Here is a 22,167-nt window from a genome sequence, read left to right on the forward strand (position 1 = left end):
CATGTTATAGTTTACTTTTTAAACCCCGTTTTATTAATGTTTTTAACCGTAGGACTAAAGCAACCAGACCAGTAAGCGTTCGTTTTAACGATTTTATTCGCGGATGCGAATTCACGCTACCTGAAGCGTATCCTGTTTCATTCTCGGAACACCCCCCTTGGATCACTCCCACTCCGGTGGTGAATATTCTTTCACGATCTCGACCGAAGTGTTCCACAACTCCCTCGGAGTACCAGCGTTTGTTTGCCATGTTCCGATGGAATCACCCCAACCTTACCCCCGTTTACACTGACGGTTCGAAAGATAACTCTGCTTGTGCATGTGCAGTGTTCTCCCCTATCCACGGGAACATCAGAGCAAAGCTTCACCCGATGTGCAGTGTGTACACGGTGATATGCACTGACTCCAGGAGCTCGCTACAAGCCATCTCTGGTTTCTCACCCGTGCACCCGATCGTGCAAGAAATACACTCTCTCCTGCTGACCCTTTCGAGAAAGGGTTTGAATATCCATTTTCTGTGGGTACCGGGACATGAGGGGATAGCCGGGAATGAGATAGCAGACGCTATGGCCAAGGATGCTCTGAATAACGAAGTTCTTGTGTCAACGCTGGTTCCCCACGAGGACTTACGAGCATCTCTAAGAAACGTGGTATTTGGAAAATGGAGGGAGTCATGGAGGATTCTAAATAATAACAAGCTCCGTGGCATCAAGGACATAGTAGCAGCGTGGCCCTCCTCAGCTCGTAGTAATCGGAGAGAGGAAGTAGTACTTACACGATTGAGGATAGGGCACAGCCCCCACACCCATGCGTATCTCTTTACTGAAGAGAAGGAACCTCCCCGATGTGGGGATTGTAAATGTCCATTAAGTATTAGACACATCATGCTAGATTGTGTTAAGTACCGCGAAGCGCGAAGACGAAATAATCTAGGGGGAGACCTAAAAACCCTTTTAGGAGACCACCCTACCAACTTAATCTGTACATTTCGGTTTCTCAGAGAAATAAACATTTTTAATAAAGTCTAATTATGTACAATTTCAACGAAGACATCAGATGCAGTAGATTACTTTATACATAACTTTTGTAATTAAATAGCACAGTAGTGGTGCAAAATGACCTTGCCGTCGACGCACCCTAAATCCAAATACTACTACTAAGTATATAGAGTAGACGAATGTTCTAATTCTCGTCACTCCTTATTTTTGTTACACAACACACTAATGAAAGCTAAGCTTAAATTAACACGCAAGTTGGCGGCAAGGCAGATTGACTCTGGCCTGTAGATATCACTACGTGATGAAACCCGGGTCTTATCACATAAAACAGAATTTAACGATCAATCTCAGTAAAATGTATTTTTGTTTAATAAATACAAATTGATGGTAACTATGATGTTGCCATCGCTTAGTTACAATCGGTAAACAAATTTGTGCGAATATATATCAAAATTCTTGTCTCTTCTTTTTCATTTATTTACAACTGAATTTTATTATATTTTTTATTCCAATGTCGTAAAAAAGATGATAAAAATCTTTCATGGCTTCATGTATTAATTTATTATAACCATTATTATCACAAACTATAGGTTTGTGCGAAAAATGCATTTTAACCATTATGATAACGCTAATTACAAAGTAAGTGCCATGCCTGCTACAGGAATCGTGTTAACTAGCTGCGCGCTTCGGCGTCCATATTGTTAGGGGTTCTTTACATATTTCTTCAATAAATCACGAAGGGGCGGGTTGGGGCGGTTAATTTTTTTTTGTTTTGATAGCCGAGAGTCGTGCCTACAATAATATAACTATATAAGAGCACTGCAGAGCACTGCAATGTAACCTTATGATGTTCGTATTTTTATTTTTGAATGAAATTTGTGCAATTTATTGGTTTATATTTATGTCAATAATAATTTTAATTTTGTTTCAATGTTATGGTAAAGCAACATTTTTTATTTATGCACATTGCTGCGTTGATGCTATTTTTTAAATTTAAAAGTTAGCCATTTGGGTAGCCGAGAAGGAGTCTAGAAGATGGGGGTATTTCGAAGCGAGAGGGAGGCTATGTATCCCAGCTGCGCACCTGTCACTTTGAAAGTGTTTTTTTACGAAGAGGTGCACACTTACCTGCTTCTCGAACTTATTTCTCAGCAGCTCAAATAAGTGTCTTCCCAACCATGAAAAAAGAAATCATAACCCCGAACTTTTTTTTTTCTAATTATGGCCACCTTTTAAGCATTTGGCCCCACTGTGCGACGTTGCGTTTTGCAATTCCGAGGTCGCGGAAAACCACCCAATTTTGGGGATCCCAAGCTCCCAGCGCCCCGACCACGAGTGCACTCAAAGAGACCGTGTACCCGCGATCGGCAAGTTGTTGTGCGATGCCTGAATATTTTTGGAGTTTAGCTTGCCTGGCGACATCCAAGGCATTCTTCCGATTTTCAAAGGGCACAGTGACGTCAACAATGACGATTTTTCTACGTCCCTCATCCACGACGACGAGATCGGGCCTGAGGGCAGAATCGATCATAGGCGGAGTGCGATCGACACGGATTTCCACGCCTTCGCGAGGAACCTCTCCGGCGAGTCGATGCAGGATAGCATCGTGTCTGCCCCGCCACGCGCTCGAATGCACCTGACAGTGATCCAAGACGTGCGGCAGGGTTTCACTCTGCCACCCACACCTCCTACACCGGAGGTCATCTCGAGGACTCCACCTCGTCGCCGCGTTCAGAGGGACCACGCCTAAACGTGCCCTGTGCACGAAGCGCCAGTCACAGAATCTGGTGTTTGCGCCCGTGCGGAGGAAGTGATTTGAAAACGGTGAAGCCGAAATACATTCGAATAAATTGCCCTGATCAGGTTTGGCCAAAAGACGGGCAACGTATCGATGTCGCACAGCATCGCGTAACAGCTTACCCAACATGCGCGCTTTGTTTGGAGGAACTCGAATGACGTCAACTTCTCTGCCTTGGGCTGGAATGACAATCTCAAACTCCCTCCTCACGTCACTCCATTTCCATGACATTCCAATTTTGACAGCCAAACGGCTGGACGCCATTCTCGCGTCTGACCACAAAGAAGCCACGTCAAAACGATATCGTCCAAACTCCGCGCGCATGCTTCCGGAAAGGTACTCTGCGATATCTCTCTCCTCTGGTTCCCGCCGGATTCTCTTCTTTACGGTCTTGTAAATGCCTTCGTCAACCACCGGTCTTACCCATGGTTCCCTGCAAGAGAGAAGGCGAAAGGCATGAGAAACTGTCAAAATATCGACCTGGTCCGCGGTCGGAAAGACGCCCGCGCCCCCCTTCTGCGGATCCAGGTGGCAGATCTCCCACGAGGCTCTCATGGGGAGGTAAATCCAATCCTTCAGGGCCCTCTTAACCCGTTTATCCAAAATTTTAAGAGGGCCTTCCTAACCCTACCTCCCCGGAGGATGAAACCAAGTTTTGTCAATAAAAACATGTTCAGAGCCTCTATTTTTTGCCAGGGCGCCAACAACGACGCGTCCAGCGCGTCGATGTTTTCAATAATTTGTTCGATTAGACGCCCTGGCGTTTGCTCTACTTTATACCCCGTGGGGATGCCTAAATAGTCGTATCCCTCGCCCTCTCCCATTACAGCTGGAGTCCCACCCCCAAGACGAAACTCCGTCGCTCTCACTTGCCCCCCGGCGACATGGAGCGTCGCACACTTGCGGGGGTTGAATTTTAACCCGCTCCATGCCGCGATCCGGTCGGCAAGATCCTGCAACTTCATCATCCCGTCTCGGTTCCTGGACACCAGAGCTACGTCGTCGGCATAGGCAAGAACGGTGACTGGAATGCCGTTTACCCGAAAGCCTTCATTATCCTTTAATGCAGCAGCACTGCGTACCAAGTACTCTATGCTTAAATTAAATAAGATTGGGCTAAGCGGGCATCCTTGCTTTACACCCGCTTTCAGCGGTATCGCCTGCGTCTCACCATCGATCGTCCTCACGGTCGTGCGCGCCCCCTCGCACATTTCTTTAATTATGTTTATTAATTTTTGGGGGACGCCTAAAGCCTTAATTGATCTAAAAATGTGACCGTGAGGAACCGAACCAAAAGCATTGGACAAATCTAAGAAGGAGACGCAGACTTCGCCACGTTTCCTGTGGACCTCTTCAAGAATATTTTGTAAAATGAAATTATGTTCGAAACATCCTTCATGTGGGCCGAACCCCTTCTGCTCTATCGACACCCGGCCTGATCTTTCGGCCCACCCGCTAATCCTATCTGCTAAAGCAGCTGCACATAATTTTGCAAGGGTGAGCCCTAATGTGAGTGGCCCCAGTTTTCTATTATATCCCTGGCGCCCTTTTTATGAATCAAAACTGTCCGGGTGTCTTTCCATTTTTCTGGGATTCGGCAACAATCGAAACAATATTGGAAGATGGTCCTCAGGATGTGGCTTCCTCTATCCGCATTGCGAAGATCGATGTAGGTGATGTTGTCCTTCCTTGGAGCAGTGTTGCTTATTCGGCCCAGCCTCTTCCAAATTTCATTAGATGTGAAATTTCTCAATAGATTACTTTCTTCTTCCTGGAGGCTGGGCATATCAATATTTACCACATTTAAAGGTGTGGGAAGGACTCTAAAATTATCATTATTAAAAGTATCATTAAAATAATTAAAAATAACCTCCTTATCGATTTCGCAATGCGGAGAGGGGCCCTTCAATACTTGGTCTATGGCACGTTTCTTATTATTTCTAAACACCTGTTGTATTTTCCTAGCTTTTTCTTTAACTACTTCGTGCCATTCTGCATCGGGTCTAAAAACACGAGGAGCAGGTACATTACCCATTCCGATGCCATTCCCTTCCCCGTTACCGTCCAGATCCGGGTGCTCCCCCTCCTCCTCTTCTAGGGGGGGGTGTCGCGGGACTCTCTCTTCTTCCTCCCCCCCCTCTCTCCTTCTCTCCGGGCCGGCTTCTTATCCGTGATGCTCTTGCACCAGGCGGCGACGGCCTCCTCGAACTCTCCCCACCCTTCCTTGCAGGCCGCTTCTATCCTCTGGATCCACCGCCGTTGATCCTCTGGCAGCCCGTCATAGTCCACTGCCACCTGTCTTACGGGAGCGCCATTGATGTCGGTAGGCATCTGTCCACCCCGCTCGTCGTCTCCTCCCTGGGGCCGGTTTGCGAGTTTTTTAGTTCGCGCCGGCCCCGCACGTCGTCGCCTTCGGGGTGGAGCCACTGTCGTGGGCGGGCTGTTTGAATCCGTCGTCTCCTCATCCTCGCCCGCCCCATCTCCGTCTCCCTGCAGATGGCAGTCATCGGACAGGCTGCCGCTGCGCCCCGCTGATGGACTGCGGGGCTGCTCCTCCGTCCCCAGCTCTTCTCCGCGACCGCTTTCCTCGCTTACCCGCCCCGGGATATTTAAAATTTGGGGCGGGCTCGCAGTTACGGCGGCCGCGTTGTGTGGGGAGCTCTCTCTTGGCGGTGGACTCTGCGCCGGCGCACTCCCTTCTCTTGCCGTCCCTCGCTGGGGTTGGAGTCGCGCCGGCCGCCGGCCTGCTCTTCTTGATGCGGGTGGGGAGACTGATGTCGTCGCCGCCGCCGCCTCACCGTCGTCACCTGCCGGACCCGGAATTTTCCTCGTTGATCTTAGCTGAGGTGGTGGCTCCTCATCCATCGACGTAGGGGGAGCACCTTCGGCCACCGTGGTTACACTATTTTCGAGGATACAAACATTCATATTTTCTTCAGGTTCTTCAACCAATACAATTTCTAATAAATCGCCAGCATCAACATTCATACTCTCATCCACACTTATCACACTCACGCTCTCATTCACTCTCTCATTCACGCCCACTTCTGGTCCATTGCCATCATTTTCTCCCACGGTGACCACATTGTCCGTCCCTTCCCTTCCCTCCCCCTTTCTTTCACCTGCGGCAGCGGAATGCGGCAACGGTCCGCATCATTGCCGCCGCAGACTCGCTTGAATGCCTTCCCTTTCTTCTCGCGGTAGAGCGCCTGCAGCTCCGCAGCGGTGAGTTGCGGGTCCTGCCTCCTCTGCCGATGAGACGCTGCACCCTGGGAGAGTGGAGAGGTTATCCCGCTTGCCGCCCTCGCCGCGTCGCGCATCGAGCGCACGACGCGAAAGATGCCGTCCGCGCCATCCCCAGCGAGGCCAATCTCAATAAGCCAGGATTGTTGCTGGAGAGTGGCAGGTGCTGTCACAGACGGCGCTTCGAACTGCGTCGCGACGGCGTTCAGAAGATCGTCCTGAAGTCGCGACGCAGTTTCTCTCGCATCTGGGCGGACGCGGAACGCACCCGTTCGTCGGGGCGGCGCGGCCGAATTTAGCGACCGCACCACGCGGGGAAAGGAGGGGGACATGGGTGCGTCCAGGGCGCGGCACTATTGGGCGGGGGGTGCGGGATCATCCACCGCGCGGCACACTGGGGCGGGGCGAATGGGTGCGGCACCTGGGTGTGGAGGGGGTAGGGCATTGGGGCCACCTGTGTCCACCCTGGCGCCTCCGTCCCTGGATGGACCGGCGTCAGAGTCATGTATGGCCCCAGCGGATACACGCCCCTGGCGTGGGGAGGCCAGGCCACTCGGAGCATCGCGGGGGGCGCTGGGGGAGGGTTCGGTTGCGGAGGGAATGAGGGAGTGGGGGGCGGCACTTCCACGGGGGGGCACTGCACCGGCGCACAGTGGTCGGAAATCGAAAAACGCCGGACAAAAGTCCGAAATGGCTTTTTTTGAGGTAGACAATTGAAATTTGGCGCAAATACGGGGAAATAGTTGCTGATTTTGAAATAGAAAGTCATTTTTATTAAGTCTCAGCCGTTATGGAGTTACGGAGGCTTAAACATGACGAAATTTCGAAAAACTTGCCATTTATCATTTTTCTTCGAAAATGTAAAAAGTTACGCAGATGGTAGAGCAGTGGATAGATTTTCATGAAATTTTAAACATGTTCATCTGTCATTATAGTTTCTTGCCAGTACTTTGCATAAGTTTCAGACATTTTTGTTGATATTTGTGTGCTGTAATGTATCAAAATGGCGGAAGCTTTTTTCAAGCAAAATTTCACTTAAAGCAGTCATTATCTTTTTTATAAGAAATATGTATGTCGAGATATTTCGCAATAATACTAACAAAACATATTTAAACGTTTGTCTGCAAAAGGTTTGGGAAAAAGTTTGCGGCCCTGAGAGAAAATTCGAATTTTCGACCGCGCGTCGCGGTCCGGCTCCACGCGGCGGACCCCGGTAATATCGATTGCGTGTGATGGTTGAAGTTGTTTGCACCTAAATTCCTCAAATTTGCCTTTTTCAAGCAAAAAACACTTTTTTGGATTCCCTAAGGTTCTATATCGAAGATATTTTGAAAGCAGTATTGGTCATTAGGTCATAAAATGGCGGACATTTTGTTAGGCAAAAGTTAACATAAAGGAGTCATTATCTCTGGTTTTAGAAAAATGTATATCATGATTTTTTGTCAGGGTATTAAGTAAAAATAATTATAAAGTATTCTGCAAAAATCTGTGGAAAAAGTTTGCGACCCTGAGAAAAAATTCCAATTTTCGATCGCGTTTCGCGGCCCGGCTCGGCTCTGCGCGACCTCGAAACTCATTCCCGCGACTATTACATAAAAGAACTGATTGATGGATTGGATAAATTGAATTTTAGGGGTTAATCAGTAGCATTCAATTTGCTATTAACAATGATAAACCGAAAAGTAAGGCCAATTCCAATCTAAAATGCAGTAAATTAATACATGGCTTAAATTATTAATTTATTAATCAATGCGATGAAACGGCGACCGATTAAGGTCTTCAGAAATTCGTCGGTGCGGGGAGTCGGAGTTTCGAGGTCGCGCAGAGCCGAGCCGGGCCGCGAAACGCGATCGAAAATTGGAATTATTTCTCAGGGTCGCAAACTTTTTCCACAGATTTTTGCAGAATACTTTATAATTATTTTTACTTAATACCCTGACAAAAAATCATGATATACATTTTTCTAAAACCAGAGATAATGACTCCTTTATGTTAACTTTTTCCTAACAAAATGTCCGCCATTTTATGACCTAATGACCAATACTGCTTTCAAAATATCTTCGATATAGAACCTTAGGGAATCCAAAAAAGTGTTTTTTGCTTGAAAAAGGCAAATTTGAGGAATTTAGGTGCAAACAACTTCAACCATCACACGCAATCGATATTACCGGGGTCCGCCGCGTGGAGCCGGACCGCGACGCGCGGTCGAAAATTCGAATTTTCTCTCAGGGCCGCAAACTTTTTCCCAAACCTTTTGCAGACAAACGTTTAAATATGTTTTCTCAGTATTATTACGAAATATCTCGACATACATATTTCTTATAAAAAAGATAATGACTGCTTTAAGTGAAATTTTGCTTGAAAAAAGCTTCCGCCATTTTGATACATTACAGCACACAAATATCAACAAAAATGTCTGAAACTTATGCAAAGTACTGGCAAGAAACTTTAATGACAGATGAACATGTTTAAAATTTCATGAAAATCCATCCACTGCTCTACCATCTGCGTAACGTTTTACATTTTCGAAGAAAAATGATAAATGGCAAGTTTTTCGAAATTTCGTCATGTTTAAGCCTCCGTAACTCCATAACGGCTGAGACTTAATAAAAATGACTTTCTATTTCAAAATCAGCAACTATTTCCCCGTATTTGCGCCAAATTTCAATTGTCTACCTCAAAAAAAGCCATTTCGGACTTTTATCCGGCGTTTTTCGATTTCCGACCACTGTGCGGCGGTCGCACTTGGGGAGGTGGCGTGACGTTTATTACTCCCCTCCTCCGCCGTCTGGAGCGTCTTCTCGCCGGCACATTCTCTTAATCGCCACCGAAATCTCCGCGGCGGAAGCGCGGCGGGTTATACCGCTCTCCCTGGCCGCCGCGTCTCGCGTCTCAACCCCCTGTGGCGTCTCTCCGCAGCAGGAGACGCAGCGAGCGATCTCCTCTGCGGATAATAAAGGCGTCGGCGCGGCGGCGTAACGCACACGATGGTTCGGCTCGCGGTCACACAAACGCGGCGGATATTGGTGGCGTGAAGTCACTTGTGGGCGTGGTCAGGGTTGGGATAATGGGGGAGGGGTGAGTGGCGATGCCGCTGGTGGCCTGGCGTCTTCCCCCGCTGCGTCGCGACGCCTCTGCGTTCCGCCTCCGCCGATTGCGACGCTTGTTGCGGTTGCGCCGCCTCCGCTCCTCCGACGAAACGCGGTAGTGATCCCACGAAGCGCCGCGCCTCCTATCCTCGGGCAGCGGCTCGTCCGAGATGACGCTGTAGTCATCTCGGTTGCGTGGGGGCGTGGAGGGGGAGTAAGGGAGAAGGGGCGGCGCACACGAAAGCTCGCGACCCATATCCCGATCCGGTGTTCGCGCCTGCCCGACGTCCACACACGGATCAGGCACACACACGCGGGGGCACGCACACTTCCACCGCTTCGGTGCCACGATCAACGTCGGTCTGTGTTCCGACAGACCGACACGCCCACCGGTCGATCGTGACGTAGCGCAAAGCTGCCGAACACCGTGATGATGGCGACGCTTGGCCGTCCACATCGTCATGCCGTGGCGAAAACATGTCGTCCTCCGGCAGACCTAGCTCCACTTCCCGCGTTGGCGACATCGAGCCGTCCAACGAGACGCCTCGGCGCGCATGCACAGCGTCCTCCGAGGCGTCACAAGCGCTATCATGCACGTCACTCACACGAGCACTGTGGATAGATGTACGAGGCAACGCCAGGTTGTCCATCGTCGCCGGGGAGCACTGTGTAAAGGAGGGCGTGGGAGACACATGAGTGGGGTGGGGAGGGGAGCACCGTGAGTCAGTGAACACAAACTCCGGGGAGGGAGTCGCGCGGACGCCTAAGGAACGTTCCGCGAGACCGGGGGCTATGGGAGGGGGGCGTGGCAACACGGGGGAGTCGTCACTTTCCGGGTATTGGACGACCTCGATAACGTAGGAGTTGATCATCGCGCACGCTGGTTCACTGATCACGTCACTAATTATGGGTCGTGAGCTCGGGGGGGAGTTGCGGGCGGAGGAGTAACACGGGGCAGTGGGAGTTGCTGGGAGGGTGTGAGGATCCCACGATGACACGGTTTCAAACCCCGTCTCCAGCATTTGCCGCCAAGAGTCAGGAATGTCCGTCGCGGGGGAGGGGGGATGGGGCGTGGGGAGAGGGAAGGATGGCGAAGAGTCAGAGGGATCGTCGCGGTGGCGGTACGACCGCGTAGTGCTCCCGGCGGAATCCAGAACCGGAAGTAGGGACTGGGAGACGGGAGGGGCGTAAGGAGCGTCACGTTGGCCGAACAACCCCCTTTCTCTCGCCTTCCGATGATGCGGCCGCTGTGCAAGCGGCGGCGTCGGCTTGTCGGCCATGAGGGGAGGGATAGAGGGAGCGGCGGTCTCGGGTTCGCTTACCACTGGAGGGGGCCAGTGAGACACGTCGCGGGGCAATCCAGGGCAGAGCACACACACACTTATTGATTCAATATTTTAAAATACAAAGTTTTATGCATTCAAATTCAAAATGACAAGGCCCTCCCATTGCTTTTGGGGGGCATTTATTATACATTAAGTACCCCCTCCTAGTGAGGGGGCCTTTTCAAAAAGAGATATATTTTACATAATAAAAATTATACATAGTCCCCTGGTCCAAAGTGGGCCAGGGGCTCATAAGTGATATATTCCGTCATCGCCTCTAGCCATACGGCAAACAAATGTTTTTCATTTTTACACATATATGGGTGGGGGGTGGGGTGGTTGGGGAAAGGAAAGGAAAAAAAGATTTATTATTGTGAAGAAGGTGAAAGGGAAGGGCTTCACTGCACTGCACCGCACCGCACTCATCCATCGCCGCCGATTCCGTCCTCATACTGTCGATGCCCGGTGATGTGCTCCACGTAGAGGTCACGTGACCACCTGATGACATCGGAGACCATCAGCTTCTACATCAGGAAGGCGTAGCGTCGCGGAATGCCCAGGCCCCTGAGAACACGGTCGTTCTCTGGGTCCCAAGAGCCAGGCTTCCCACGACGAAACCCTCAACCGATGCGCTGTACCCCAGGACGGCGAGGTCTGCTACCAGCCCGGCGTACTTCTCCTTCAGTCGCCGGGCCTCCTGGAGCGCTGATCTCCGGTTGTCGAACGGGATGGTCACGTCGATCATCCGGGCAGTCATGGTATTCTTATCTGTAATAAGAATGTCAGGTCGTAAGTCTGAATTTACTTCAGGGACAGTCCTATTTATCCTCACCTCATCTGACCGTTCCTTGCGTTCCATGATAGCGTTTGTCAGCCGGGTAAGCACGCTATCATGCCTTCGTCTCCATGTCAGGGAATGTCGGGTGCAATGGTTGAGGACGTGGGGGAGGGTCTCATCCCCGTAGCCGCAACGCCGGGATCTCCTGTCTCCTGAGGGATCGTATCGCCTGCAAGCGTTCAGCGGCAGGACATCGAGGCGAGCACGATGGAAAAATCTCCAGTCACAAAACCTGGTGTATCTCCCTCCCACCAGGAAGTGACTGGAGGCAGTTGCGACCGAGGAAGCAGAGAAGACCTTGCCTTGGTCCGGTTTCGCTACCAGGCGAGCCAGGTAAGCTTCCTGGACCCGGTTCTTCAGTGTCTTGGCGAGAACCCCGATCGCTCGGGGTGGCACCACGACGCTTGAAGCGGCCTTTCCACCTCCAAGGACGATCTGCGGCTCGTTCTAGATGTCCGACCACCACCAGCTCAAGGCGATCCGGTCTCTCAGGCGACGCGATACGGAGCGCACCTGGGTGAAGAGGGATGAAAAGTCACCGCTCACAGACCCGAATGGCGCCTCAGTGTTGCCACTGAAGTAAGCCATCAGGTCGGCCGTGGACGGCATCCTCTTCATCTTCCACTTGACCACTTCGCGCAAGCGTCCCCAGGCCATCTTCTTCACCACAGGGTCCGTGCAGTTCAGAAGACGGTAGCCATGCACCACCGTCAGTACGTCAGTCAAGTCAGTTAGGGGAAGTAGGCCTGCTCCTCCGTGTCTATGGATTATAGACGATCTCGTTGGAGGCTCTGGTGGGCAGGTTCAGCCATCTCTTACAGCAGTTCTTGATGAGTCTGTCTGTCGGGGCGAGGTCTGTCTTTCGGACGTTGCCAGCTCGTATAATGAAGTCCAACCTGGAGAGAAGGAAGGTGCTGGTGGCGGAGATTTTCTGCCACGGGGCGAGGAGTGACTCGTCGAATTTCCTGACGTCCTCGCCCAGCTTCTGCAGCTCTTCCCTGGAGGTCTGGCAGACACGGAATCCGAAGGGGACCCCCAGGTATTTGTAGCTCTCCCCCTCACGCAGGCTGGTGATGGCCCCACCCTGGATGGTGAATTGGCGGGGCTCCACGGGCTGGCTGGTGCGGAAGTCTAGGGACAATGTCGAACATTTAGCCGGGTTGAACCTGAGGCCGGCGTCGGTAGCAGCTACCCCGACGCGATCCAGGAGCGCTTGCAGGTGGTCGGCGCTCTTCCCCACGAGGACGATGTCGGCATACCCCAGGACGGAAATGGTGGTGTCCAAAACCCGGATGCCATGGACCTCTGCTTCCTCCTGGGCTGCCCTAATGACGTGCTCGATCCCCAGGTTGAAGAGAGTCGGGGAGAGCGGGCAGCCCTGCTTGACACCGGCACGAAGATGGATGTGGCCGGTGTCGCCCTCGGTGGTCCGGACCAAGGTGCGGCAGTCCTGCATCTCCATTACCGCATCCTTCATCCGGGAGGGCATGTCCATGGCGGTGAGGGTACGCCGGAGATGTTCGTGGGGAATGGATCCTAAGGCATTACTCAGGTCCAGCCAGGCAATGTTCAGGGAACCCAGTTGTCTTCGCATCTCGTCAACCGCCGTCTGCAGGACGAAGTTGTGCTCGTGGCACCCCTCGAACTCCCGGTAACCCTTCTGCACGCCGCTCAGTCTCCTCCCTCCGGTGGCCCAGGCCAGGACATGGTCGGCCACGATGGCGGCGTAAACCTTGCGATGGTATTGCTAAGGGCGAGCGGCCTCCAGTTCTTCAGGTCGCTCCGGTCCCCCTTCTTGTGGATGAGGACCGTCCGGGAGATCTTCCAGGCGTCAGGGGTGCGAGCTTCCTGCAGACAGCGGTCGAAGATTCCTGCAAAGATAAGTCCTATTGGATCGAAGGCCTTAAGATCCCAGTAAGGCAAACAGTCAGGTCCAGGGGCAGTATTAGTGGCCTTCGAAAGTCTCCCTACAACCTAGTCCGCAGTCACCCTCGCGAGCATCCTCTTCTTCTCTTCATCGGAGGTGGGCCGGTACTGGTGGTGGTGACCGGCCTCCTGGGGCTGGTAGGAGACGTCGCCGTAGACAGCCTGGAAGTGCCGCTCCCCGTCCTCTTTCGGCACCTCGCAGTACGGCGACGCGTTCCCCAGGATCTTCTCCATCGCCTTTCGAGGGTGACTACGGAAAAGTTTCTGTAGGTTGGCAGCCTCCTTCGGGTCATAAGGAGGCGCCCGGTCCCTATTTCGTCTGGGGGGCCTCACCACATTAGCAATCCTCGGAGACGGTTTTGGAGCGTTACGGGAAGCGGTGCTCTTATCGCTGATGGCTGCCGTGATGTCCGCCACCAGCGCCTCGAAGACCTCCCAAGGCTGGTCTTTGGTGGCGGCCAATCTCTCCAGCCACGCCCTCTCATGGTCGGAGGGCGGGCTCTGCTGGACTTCTTCCTCTTCTTCCTCAATGGCCGCCGGGCCCTGGGCGTCTGCATCCGCCTCCTGTGGCTGGTGGTCTGCCACATCCTCTTCTTGCCGCTCTCACTCCGATCTCAGCCATAAGGCCGAGGAGCTGTGCCCATAAACGTTTATTGAAAGCTAATTTTCAAATACAGAGTTCAATCATTCAAGTCCAATAACATGGCCCTCCTTTTTCTTTGAGGGGGCAATAATGATACATAAAGAACCCCCTCCTAATGAGGGGGCCTTTTTATAGGTTATATATTTTACATTGGAGTATTGATACATAGTCCCCTGGTCCAAAGTGGGCCAGGGGCTCATAAGTAATATATATCGTCATCATTGCCTCAAAGCCTTACGGCAGTCCAATGTTTATTTTGATATTCAAATATTTGGGGGGGTTTTGGGGGAAGTAAAGGATAAAGATTTATTAATGTGAAGAAGGTGAAAGGGAAGGGCTTCACTGCACTGCACCGCACTGCACTCATCCATCGCCGCCGATTCCGTCCTCATACTGTCGATGCCCGGTGATGTGCTCCACGTAGAGGTCACGTGACCACCTGATGACATCGGAGACCATCAGCTTCTTCATCAGGAAGGCGTAGCGTCGCGGAATGCCCAGGCCCCTGAGAACACGGTCGTTCTCTGGGTCCCAAGAGCCAGGCTTCCCACGACGAAACCCTCCACCGATGCGCTGTACCCCAGGACGGCGAGGTCTGCTGCCAGCCCGGCGTACTTCTCCTCCTTCAGTCGCCGGGCCTCCTGGAGCGCTGATCTCCGGTTGTCGAACGGGATGGTCACGTCGATCATCCGGGCAGTCATGGTATTCTTATCTGTAATAAGAATGTCAGGTCGTAAGTCTGAATTTACTTCAGGGACAGTCCTATTTATCCTCACCTCCTCATCTGACCGTTCCTTGCGTTCCATGATAGCGTTTGTCAGCCGGGTAAGCACGCTATCATGCCTTCGTCTCCATGTCAGGGAATGTCGGGTGCAGTGGTTGAGGACGTGGGGGAGGGTCTCATCCCCGTAGCCGCAACGCCGGCATCTCCTGTCTCCTGAGGGATCGTATCGCCTGCAAGCGTTCAGCGGCAGGACATCGAGGCGAGCACGATGGATAAATCTCCAGTCACAAAACCTGGTGTATCTCCCTCCCACCAGGAAGTGACTGGAGGCAGTTGCGACCGAGGAAGCAGAGAAGACCTTGCCTTGGTCCGGTTTCGCTTCCAGGCGAGCCAGGTAAGCTTCCCGGACCCGGTTCTTCAGCGTCTTGGCGAGAACCCCGATTGCTCGGGGTGGCACCACGACGCGTGAAGCGGCCTCTCCACCTCCAAGGACGATCTGCGGCTCGTTCTAGATGTCCGACCACCACCAGCTCAAGGCGATCCGGTCTCTCAGGCGACGCGATACGGAGCGCACCTGGGTGAAGAGGGATGAAAAGTCACCGCTCACAGACCCGAATGGCGCCTCAGTGTTGCCACTGAAGTAAGCCATCAGGTCGGCCGTGGACGGCATCCTCTTCATCTTCCACTTGATCACTTCGCGCAAGCGTCCCCAGGCCATCTGCTTCACCACAGGGTCCGTGCAGTTCAGAAGACGGTAGCCATGCACCACCGTCAGTACGTCAGTCAAGTCAGTTAGGGGAAGTAGGCCTGCTCCTCCGTGTTTTTATTTAATAAATTTCGGCGGATAGAAGTGGCCCCTCATTCAGGGGCCACTTCTATCCGCCGGCTTCTAAGTGAGGCCGGTCGGGTATAGTTTATTGTCCATACTTTCACTGATTATCTTCTTCAGTCTTCATTCATCATTCATACAAAGGGTAAATAATTCAATTCACTCATTCTTATTTATTTACAACACATTCATTCTTCTCATAAATGCGAGGCGGCCACTTATACCCCGTGGCCGCCCGCTCTTTCATACCTGCGCCGCACAGTGGTCCCAAATCGAAAAAAGCTGGCCAAAATTAATAACGTCGTAATTTTAGCTAAAACAGCAACAAAAGTGGATGTCTTTTACTGATTTTGATCGTCTGAATCTGATTTTGGCATTATTTTTACGATGTCTCCACATTTTAGCATTTTTGAGCTGTTATTATTTAAACAATTTTTACAAAATCTCGATATAGATGTCATTGCGATAGGCGATAACATGGTGTTCATGTAGAGGTTAAAAGAGTATAATTTTAAGGTAAAAGATGTATAAATTGTTGTTAAAACCCATTATAGAATTTACGACATGAAATTGGTGAGATACGAACCCGCGACCATCAGCATAGACGGTGAGATACCAAAATTGGAAAAAATACTCACACTCACTCATTTTTGGCTTCCATGTATTTGATAAGTCGCATTAGATGAAATAAAATGACTAATATTAAGAACATTGAGGAAAATAATGTTCGAATTGCAATAAAATCGCTTTCATGTATCACAAAGAACAAATTTTAAAAGAATCTTCGTCCGATGTCACCCCGTCGGACTCATTGTCGCTCTGCGTATCACTTAAAATTAGCAAATTTTCACCTCCCCTTCTGGCTGACCTCGTTTTTTGTAACTTCTGATGTAATTAAAATGTATGATTCAGATATTTAAAGGAGTCTTCGAAAGATATCTTCATATTTTACATTCCTGGGTATTTTCTTGTACAATGCTCTCGGAATTTCCTCATGTCTATGTTCCTGGCCTCCAATGCTTCCTCCGTTAAGACTTCAGTTGTAAGAAAGGATTCTTTGGAAATTGCTGTTCCATGTATTAGCACTTTATGTACCATAAGCAGAATATAATACTAACCACAACCGATGCACAGCTCAGTTATTTCAATGCAATACTGGCTGAAGACTTCATTATTTATCTCATAACCGCAGGACAAAGATTTTAATATCAATGAAAGTCTATGGATAAGTCTTTCATCGATACCTGTCGTAAAAATTGCAAATCACATTAATAATTACATTTCGTACACATAAAGCATTTGCTCGTAGATTTTTAAAAATTATGGAAACGGGTCCAATATTTCTTACTTATTGATTATAATGTTGTATTTACACGTAATTTCATCTAGTCTGAAATGAAATCCTGAATTAAAACTCCACTTTTAAAAATATGATGATTGATATTAATGAATGATTATTTTTATACACTGCATATATTCACCAACTGTGCATACAAGGTAATCATTTTCACTCACTAGATGCGAGAGGGAGATATTGATATACATCTGGAGGGAATTCCATTTCCTTCTGAAACCAGCTTTTGAACGTATCTTTGGAATGCTCATCTGTCCTCGAGCTTTGATTCCACTTTCTCAGGTATTTCTGGAAAACATTCTTCGCACAAAATGCGTCAGAATATTTTTTGCATGCTTGAGTTCATTGAGTCGAAATCTTGTTTTCAAATATTCCACGACATATTCCTTCTTCTTCGCTTATGAATATTCTTTTCTCTCGGTATTTTTATTGTACACTGCAAGGTACGAAAAACTTTGCGGCACCCATAATTCAAATTTAACAAGTGTATTTACGGCTGAAACGATGAATGTGATATCTAAACTTTGTCTATTTTTAACCAATAATAAACCGGAAATTATGAGTTGACATTGAATAAAAGACATACAAGATTATATGGACTTGCCTCTGAATTTCCGGCGTATCCTGAAATTTGAATGCCAAATATTGGCAAACCAAGTGCTTTAATTATCTGGACAGAAGTTTCTCGAGTTACCCGTATTAACACAGTTCGGAGCACAGCACTTGTTTACTAAGAAAATCGTTAAATAAAACTGAGTGGGAAATATTCAGCACATCCATGCAATGGCTCTGGTAAGGGAGGCCGTCATCCTCATTCCATTATTATTAAAAAATGCAATTGCAAGATGCACGCTCCCTTGGTGGGTTTAGACGAGTTTTTCCCTCCGAATTCCATCCTATCTACGTCTATGGGCTGTTGAAATGATCCTGCGAATAATTCTTGGCATTAGGGATCATTTATTTCTCTTAGCGCCAAGACCTTATTTCGAATTAACATGCTGACAACGCTGTACAGCATGTAAGGGATCTCTTCTCTATAAAAATATGAGGAAAGTTTTGCAGAGAAAGGCATCTTGTGGTTACTGTAAGGTTCTCGCATAAGGACTTAAGTAGTCGCTTTTGATCACTCATAATGTTTCTCATTAAGAGCATGAAAACCGGCCCTCATTGGTTTCATGAATATTTGAAGGTGAGTGCACAAACGAGAAGTGTGCATACGATAGGCGTGAAGCACTTGATTTATGTAATCGTACAGGATGTAGAATTATGCTTAGTATACACCATGCAAGTTTGACCACCGATACAGGAATATTTGAGCGATAATGCCACTGTCTCCCGCCGGCCGCCGGCCAGCCGCCCTCAGCGGAGCGGTGCACCGCTCAACTTAAAACCCTCTAGATGTCGGATAGGCAAGTATAGGCAAGATTTTTTTTCTCCATCTTGTTGTACAAACTCTTCCTAAGGATTCAGAATAGGAATCTTTGAGGGGCACGGAGGGGCACAAAACTATATCGACACATTTGACTGAAAATAGGCCCAAAAATAACTAACATTATAAATAATTAAATATTGTTATAATAAATTCTGAAACGAACAAAAAAATACTATAATATTGTGAAAAAATATGCAAACTTACCGTATTAAAATTGACAGATGAATCCCATGAAATTAAAATAGTCATTTATTAAGTCGAATTACCCTAAAATCGACTATTTCTACGCGTCGGGCGTTTTAGGCTGAACATGCCCATGTTTGACGGGTTACATAGGTCAACATAACAATCACACAGACCTATCAGGTACGAAATATTATAGGCCATATCCTCTAGAATCCGAATACATAATTCAAAACTTCCTCGTAAAAAGTCGAAAAAATGACTTTTGGCCTGCTTTTTTCGAATTGGGACCACTGTGCGCCGTGGCCACTTAAACGCTGTGGCCACTTAAATGCTGTGGCCACGGACGCCTTATTCTCCGCCGCGACGTTCTTCTGTCTTGTCTTCCCCGTCCGTCAGCGCATGGAAGGCCCCCTAGTTCCACGCGCCACCGCTCCGCACAGGCTCCTCCAGCCGGTCGCCGAGCGCGTCGGAAGTCACCAGGTCCACACGCATCTCTCCCGCGCATGGCAGCTGCTGGAGTTGTCGGCAGGGCGGGTGGGACGGGGAGGGCGCACAGTGGGGTATTTAGGCCATAAACCTGGCCGAAACTATTTATATTATTAAAGTTGATCCAAATATGTCTAAATGGTAATCAAAATGTGATATATTAACCCTCGAACGCCCAGAGATTTTTTTCGTATAAATGTATTAATTTTGAGTCATTTCTATTTAAATAGACTTCATGCGATGGAATACATATAATTTTTGATGATTAATAATATTATTTTGACATAAATATGGGTTGCGTATACGCAACCGTGGGCGTTCCCCATGTCAGCGAGTGTCAAACTCCATACTCTAAAATAGGCAACATATACCAGTTGTAAATATTTATTTTTCATTAAATAAATTTCAACCATACAAACTAATTGCAGCATTTATTTATATATATTTGTGACACAAATATTTTCAAATTGTTCATAAAATAAACCAGTAATTAATTCTAATGGTACAAAATACATATAATTTCTAAGAACTCTTCACAAAAAGGTGGTACTTTTCAAAACAATACACGCACAAACCGACATTGCACTTCTTGCAAGATGTTTGACATATTGTCTTACAAAATTCTCCTGCACATTTACGTCTTCTCTTATCACCATTCACGATTACAAAATGGCCAATCGAGTCAAATCGCAGTTCTTCTGTAGCGGCTCTATTTCTTACATTCCCTCGTTTTCCTTTCTGGTAAGGCTTGCCATATTTCAGAAGGTAATGTTGGACAATGCTTCTCCTAAGTTGAACTTGCGTCAAAGCCTGCCCTGAATGCCGCATTGAAACCCACGCATTCTGGACCGCAGCATCAATGATCCAAGTTAGAATTGGCCAGTACCATTTTTTCCCTCTGATAGCGATTCGACAATTGCTTATATTTTCGTCCATTCTATCAGTCCCTCCCATGAAAGTATTATACTCTCGAATCATGTGTGGCCGTTGTATTTCAATGCGTTTACCTAGTTTTTTGCACCAGCGTTTCACTTTTTCTGCAGGGTGAATACCATGGCACGTTGAAGCAACAGTAACAATGGAATTATCTACCCACTTGCACACGATTACGCCCGAGTTTGTCTCACAACGATATGCATAACTTCCCCGAATCATCGTTTTCATTTCACCCTTGGATGGTAATGGGCAGTCTTTAGGGATTCTATTTTCTCTTAGAGTTCCCGTACCACCATATCCCCGGTTTTTTAGTTTTTGTAGGAGAGGAACACTAGTAAAAAGGTTGTCAAAATATAGACTAATAGGCAGGCCTTTTGCTTGCTCAGGTAGACGGTCTAGCATTACCATCATCGGTGCAACACATTTCCCAAACTCTGTTTCATATTCGTTATTCCCAAAAGGATTCTTACCTTGATACACATCGAAATCAATTAGATAGCCAGTTTTTGTATTCAGATACCACGTCTTGCATCCGAAACGGATAGGTTTTCCGCGAATAAATTGCTTACAAGAATGTCGGCCATAATATGCAATCATGCACTCGTCATAATCAATTTCTCGTACCGGTCTAAAATGTTTGCGGCAATTTAGGCTAAACTTCTCTAGAATAGGGCGCAATTTCCACATTTTGTCACCTGTAATTGGACTATTGTTATCCGCACAATGCAAGAATCTACATATTTCTAGGAAGCGATTCCGTCGCATAGCCCCAGCCACCATTTCACAACGGGTATCACCGCTTTCTTCCCAAAACATTCTCTTATTGGGTAAATGGTGATAACTCGAAAGCAAAAGAATTCCAATAAAAACTTTGAGCTCATCTTTCTCGATATTTGGATGTGGCAAATTTAGGAAGAGCGCGTATTTATTGCTCTCGGTCACTAAATGGTCCAAAATATCACTACCAAAAAATAATTCAAACATTTCCACGCATTATTTATTACTAAACTCGGAGTAATTTTGTTCCGGAAAAGGGGGCAAGAAATCACGGATGTCTTTTTCCTCCCAAACAACGTCCTTTTGATCATGAACACATTTTCTTTTCTTTTTGTAAATATTTCATCTGTCTCTCAAAGACAAATTATGTGCAGCAGTTGACTCACTCGGCGTTGCGGATGTGTAATTCTGCTCTCCACAAATGACGGCAGGCACAGTCCCAATATCAGGTAAAAGGTTGCCAGGTATCCTGCGGAAAACAACCTCAGCACCTGCACCCAATTGTCGACCAGATAAATTGTCAACTTTGCCGGCGTCATCTTCTTCTGCGGAATCTTCATCAGACGCGACGTTGCATTCCGGAGGTTCTATGTAAATGGCCTCTAAATCACCATCACTATCATCAGCTTCAAGGATATCAAGGGCTTCTTTCAATGTAATATCACTGAAAATTATAACTAATGCATAATGATACTCGTCACTGCCTTTAATAATGCAAATCAATAATACTCATTTTTCAAAAGATCATAAGAAATGTATGAAGTAAATAATCCATCAATAATTGGGGAGAACCTATAAATAATTTACTTCCAATATATGCACAAAAATATTTCTTTGTTGTGTTAACATTTAAACAAATATATACATCATAGCTGTGAAACTTATCTTAAAAACGACATAATAATTTTAAAAATCGCCGATATTTGAGAAAAATTCTTATCGCTACCATTACCGCCCGTGGTTGCGTATACGCAACCGCATGAATCAAGACCAATTATTTTGAACATATAGTCATTAATTTGCCAAAAAATGATATAGTTAGTATCATTATAGTATCCGTCAACAAAGTATTGCAAAAGATGTGCCGGAAAATACAAGGAATAAAAATTAGACTTACACGAAGCGTACATCCATATTGAGCGTAGACTGCACCGCGAGGTATGTCTGCTACCTTTTCTGCCGTGTGCTCGACTGGTTGCCGAAAGAAATCATTGGAACACGTAGATAGAACACTTACGCACAATGTAGTAGTTTCATTAGCTGATAAGAATTACGTTGTGGCGTCAGGGACTGTATTCGCGACATTGTAACTTCGGTTGCGTATACGCAACCGTGGGCGCTCGAGGGTTAATACTTCAGTCGGAAATAAGTTATAAATTCCCGTATTCAATTTTGGTGTCCGCCATTTTCCAATATGGTGGCCAAAATTTAACTGAACTGGAACACCTATATTTTACGATGTTTTTGGATTCTTCATTTCATTTAATTTTAAGACTTTTTTATTCATAGTAATTTTTTTATAAAATTAATGGTTTAGAAGATATGCCTAGTTATTTTTTTATAAGACCTGCCGAAAATTTATT

General features: G+C 47.8%; 2 protein-coding genes across 2 annotated transcripts; both read right to left on the minus strand.

Annotated features, from left to right (window-relative positions):
* Positions 1–4,890: 4,890 nt before the first annotated feature.
* LOC124170384 (synapsin-1-like) lies at positions 4,891–5,784 on the minus strand. The gene has a single exon (XM_046549137.1). The coding sequence runs from the start codon at positions 5,782–5,784 to the stop codon at positions 4,891–4,893; it is 894 nt and encodes a 297-aa protein (XP_046405093.1).
* A 5,198-nt stretch (positions 5,785–10,982) lies between these two features.
* LOC124170474 lies at positions 10,983–11,948 on the minus strand. Its single transcript, XM_046549240.1, has 2 exons — positions 11,805–11,948; positions 10,983–11,738 (listed from the first exon to the last, which is right to left on the minus strand). The coding sequence occupies exons 1-2, from the start codon at positions 11,946–11,948 to the stop codon at positions 10,983–10,985; spliced, it is 900 nt and encodes a 299-aa protein (XP_046405196.1).
* Between the last annotated feature and the right edge of the window lie 10,219 nt (positions 11,949–22,167).

The sequence above is a fragment of the Ischnura elegans genome, chromosome 1, assembly GCF_921293095.1.
Source record: "Ischnura elegans chromosome 1, ioIscEleg1.1, whole genome shotgun sequence".
Taxonomy (NCBI): domain Eukaryota; kingdom Metazoa; phylum Arthropoda; class Insecta; order Odonata; family Coenagrionidae; genus Ischnura; species Ischnura elegans.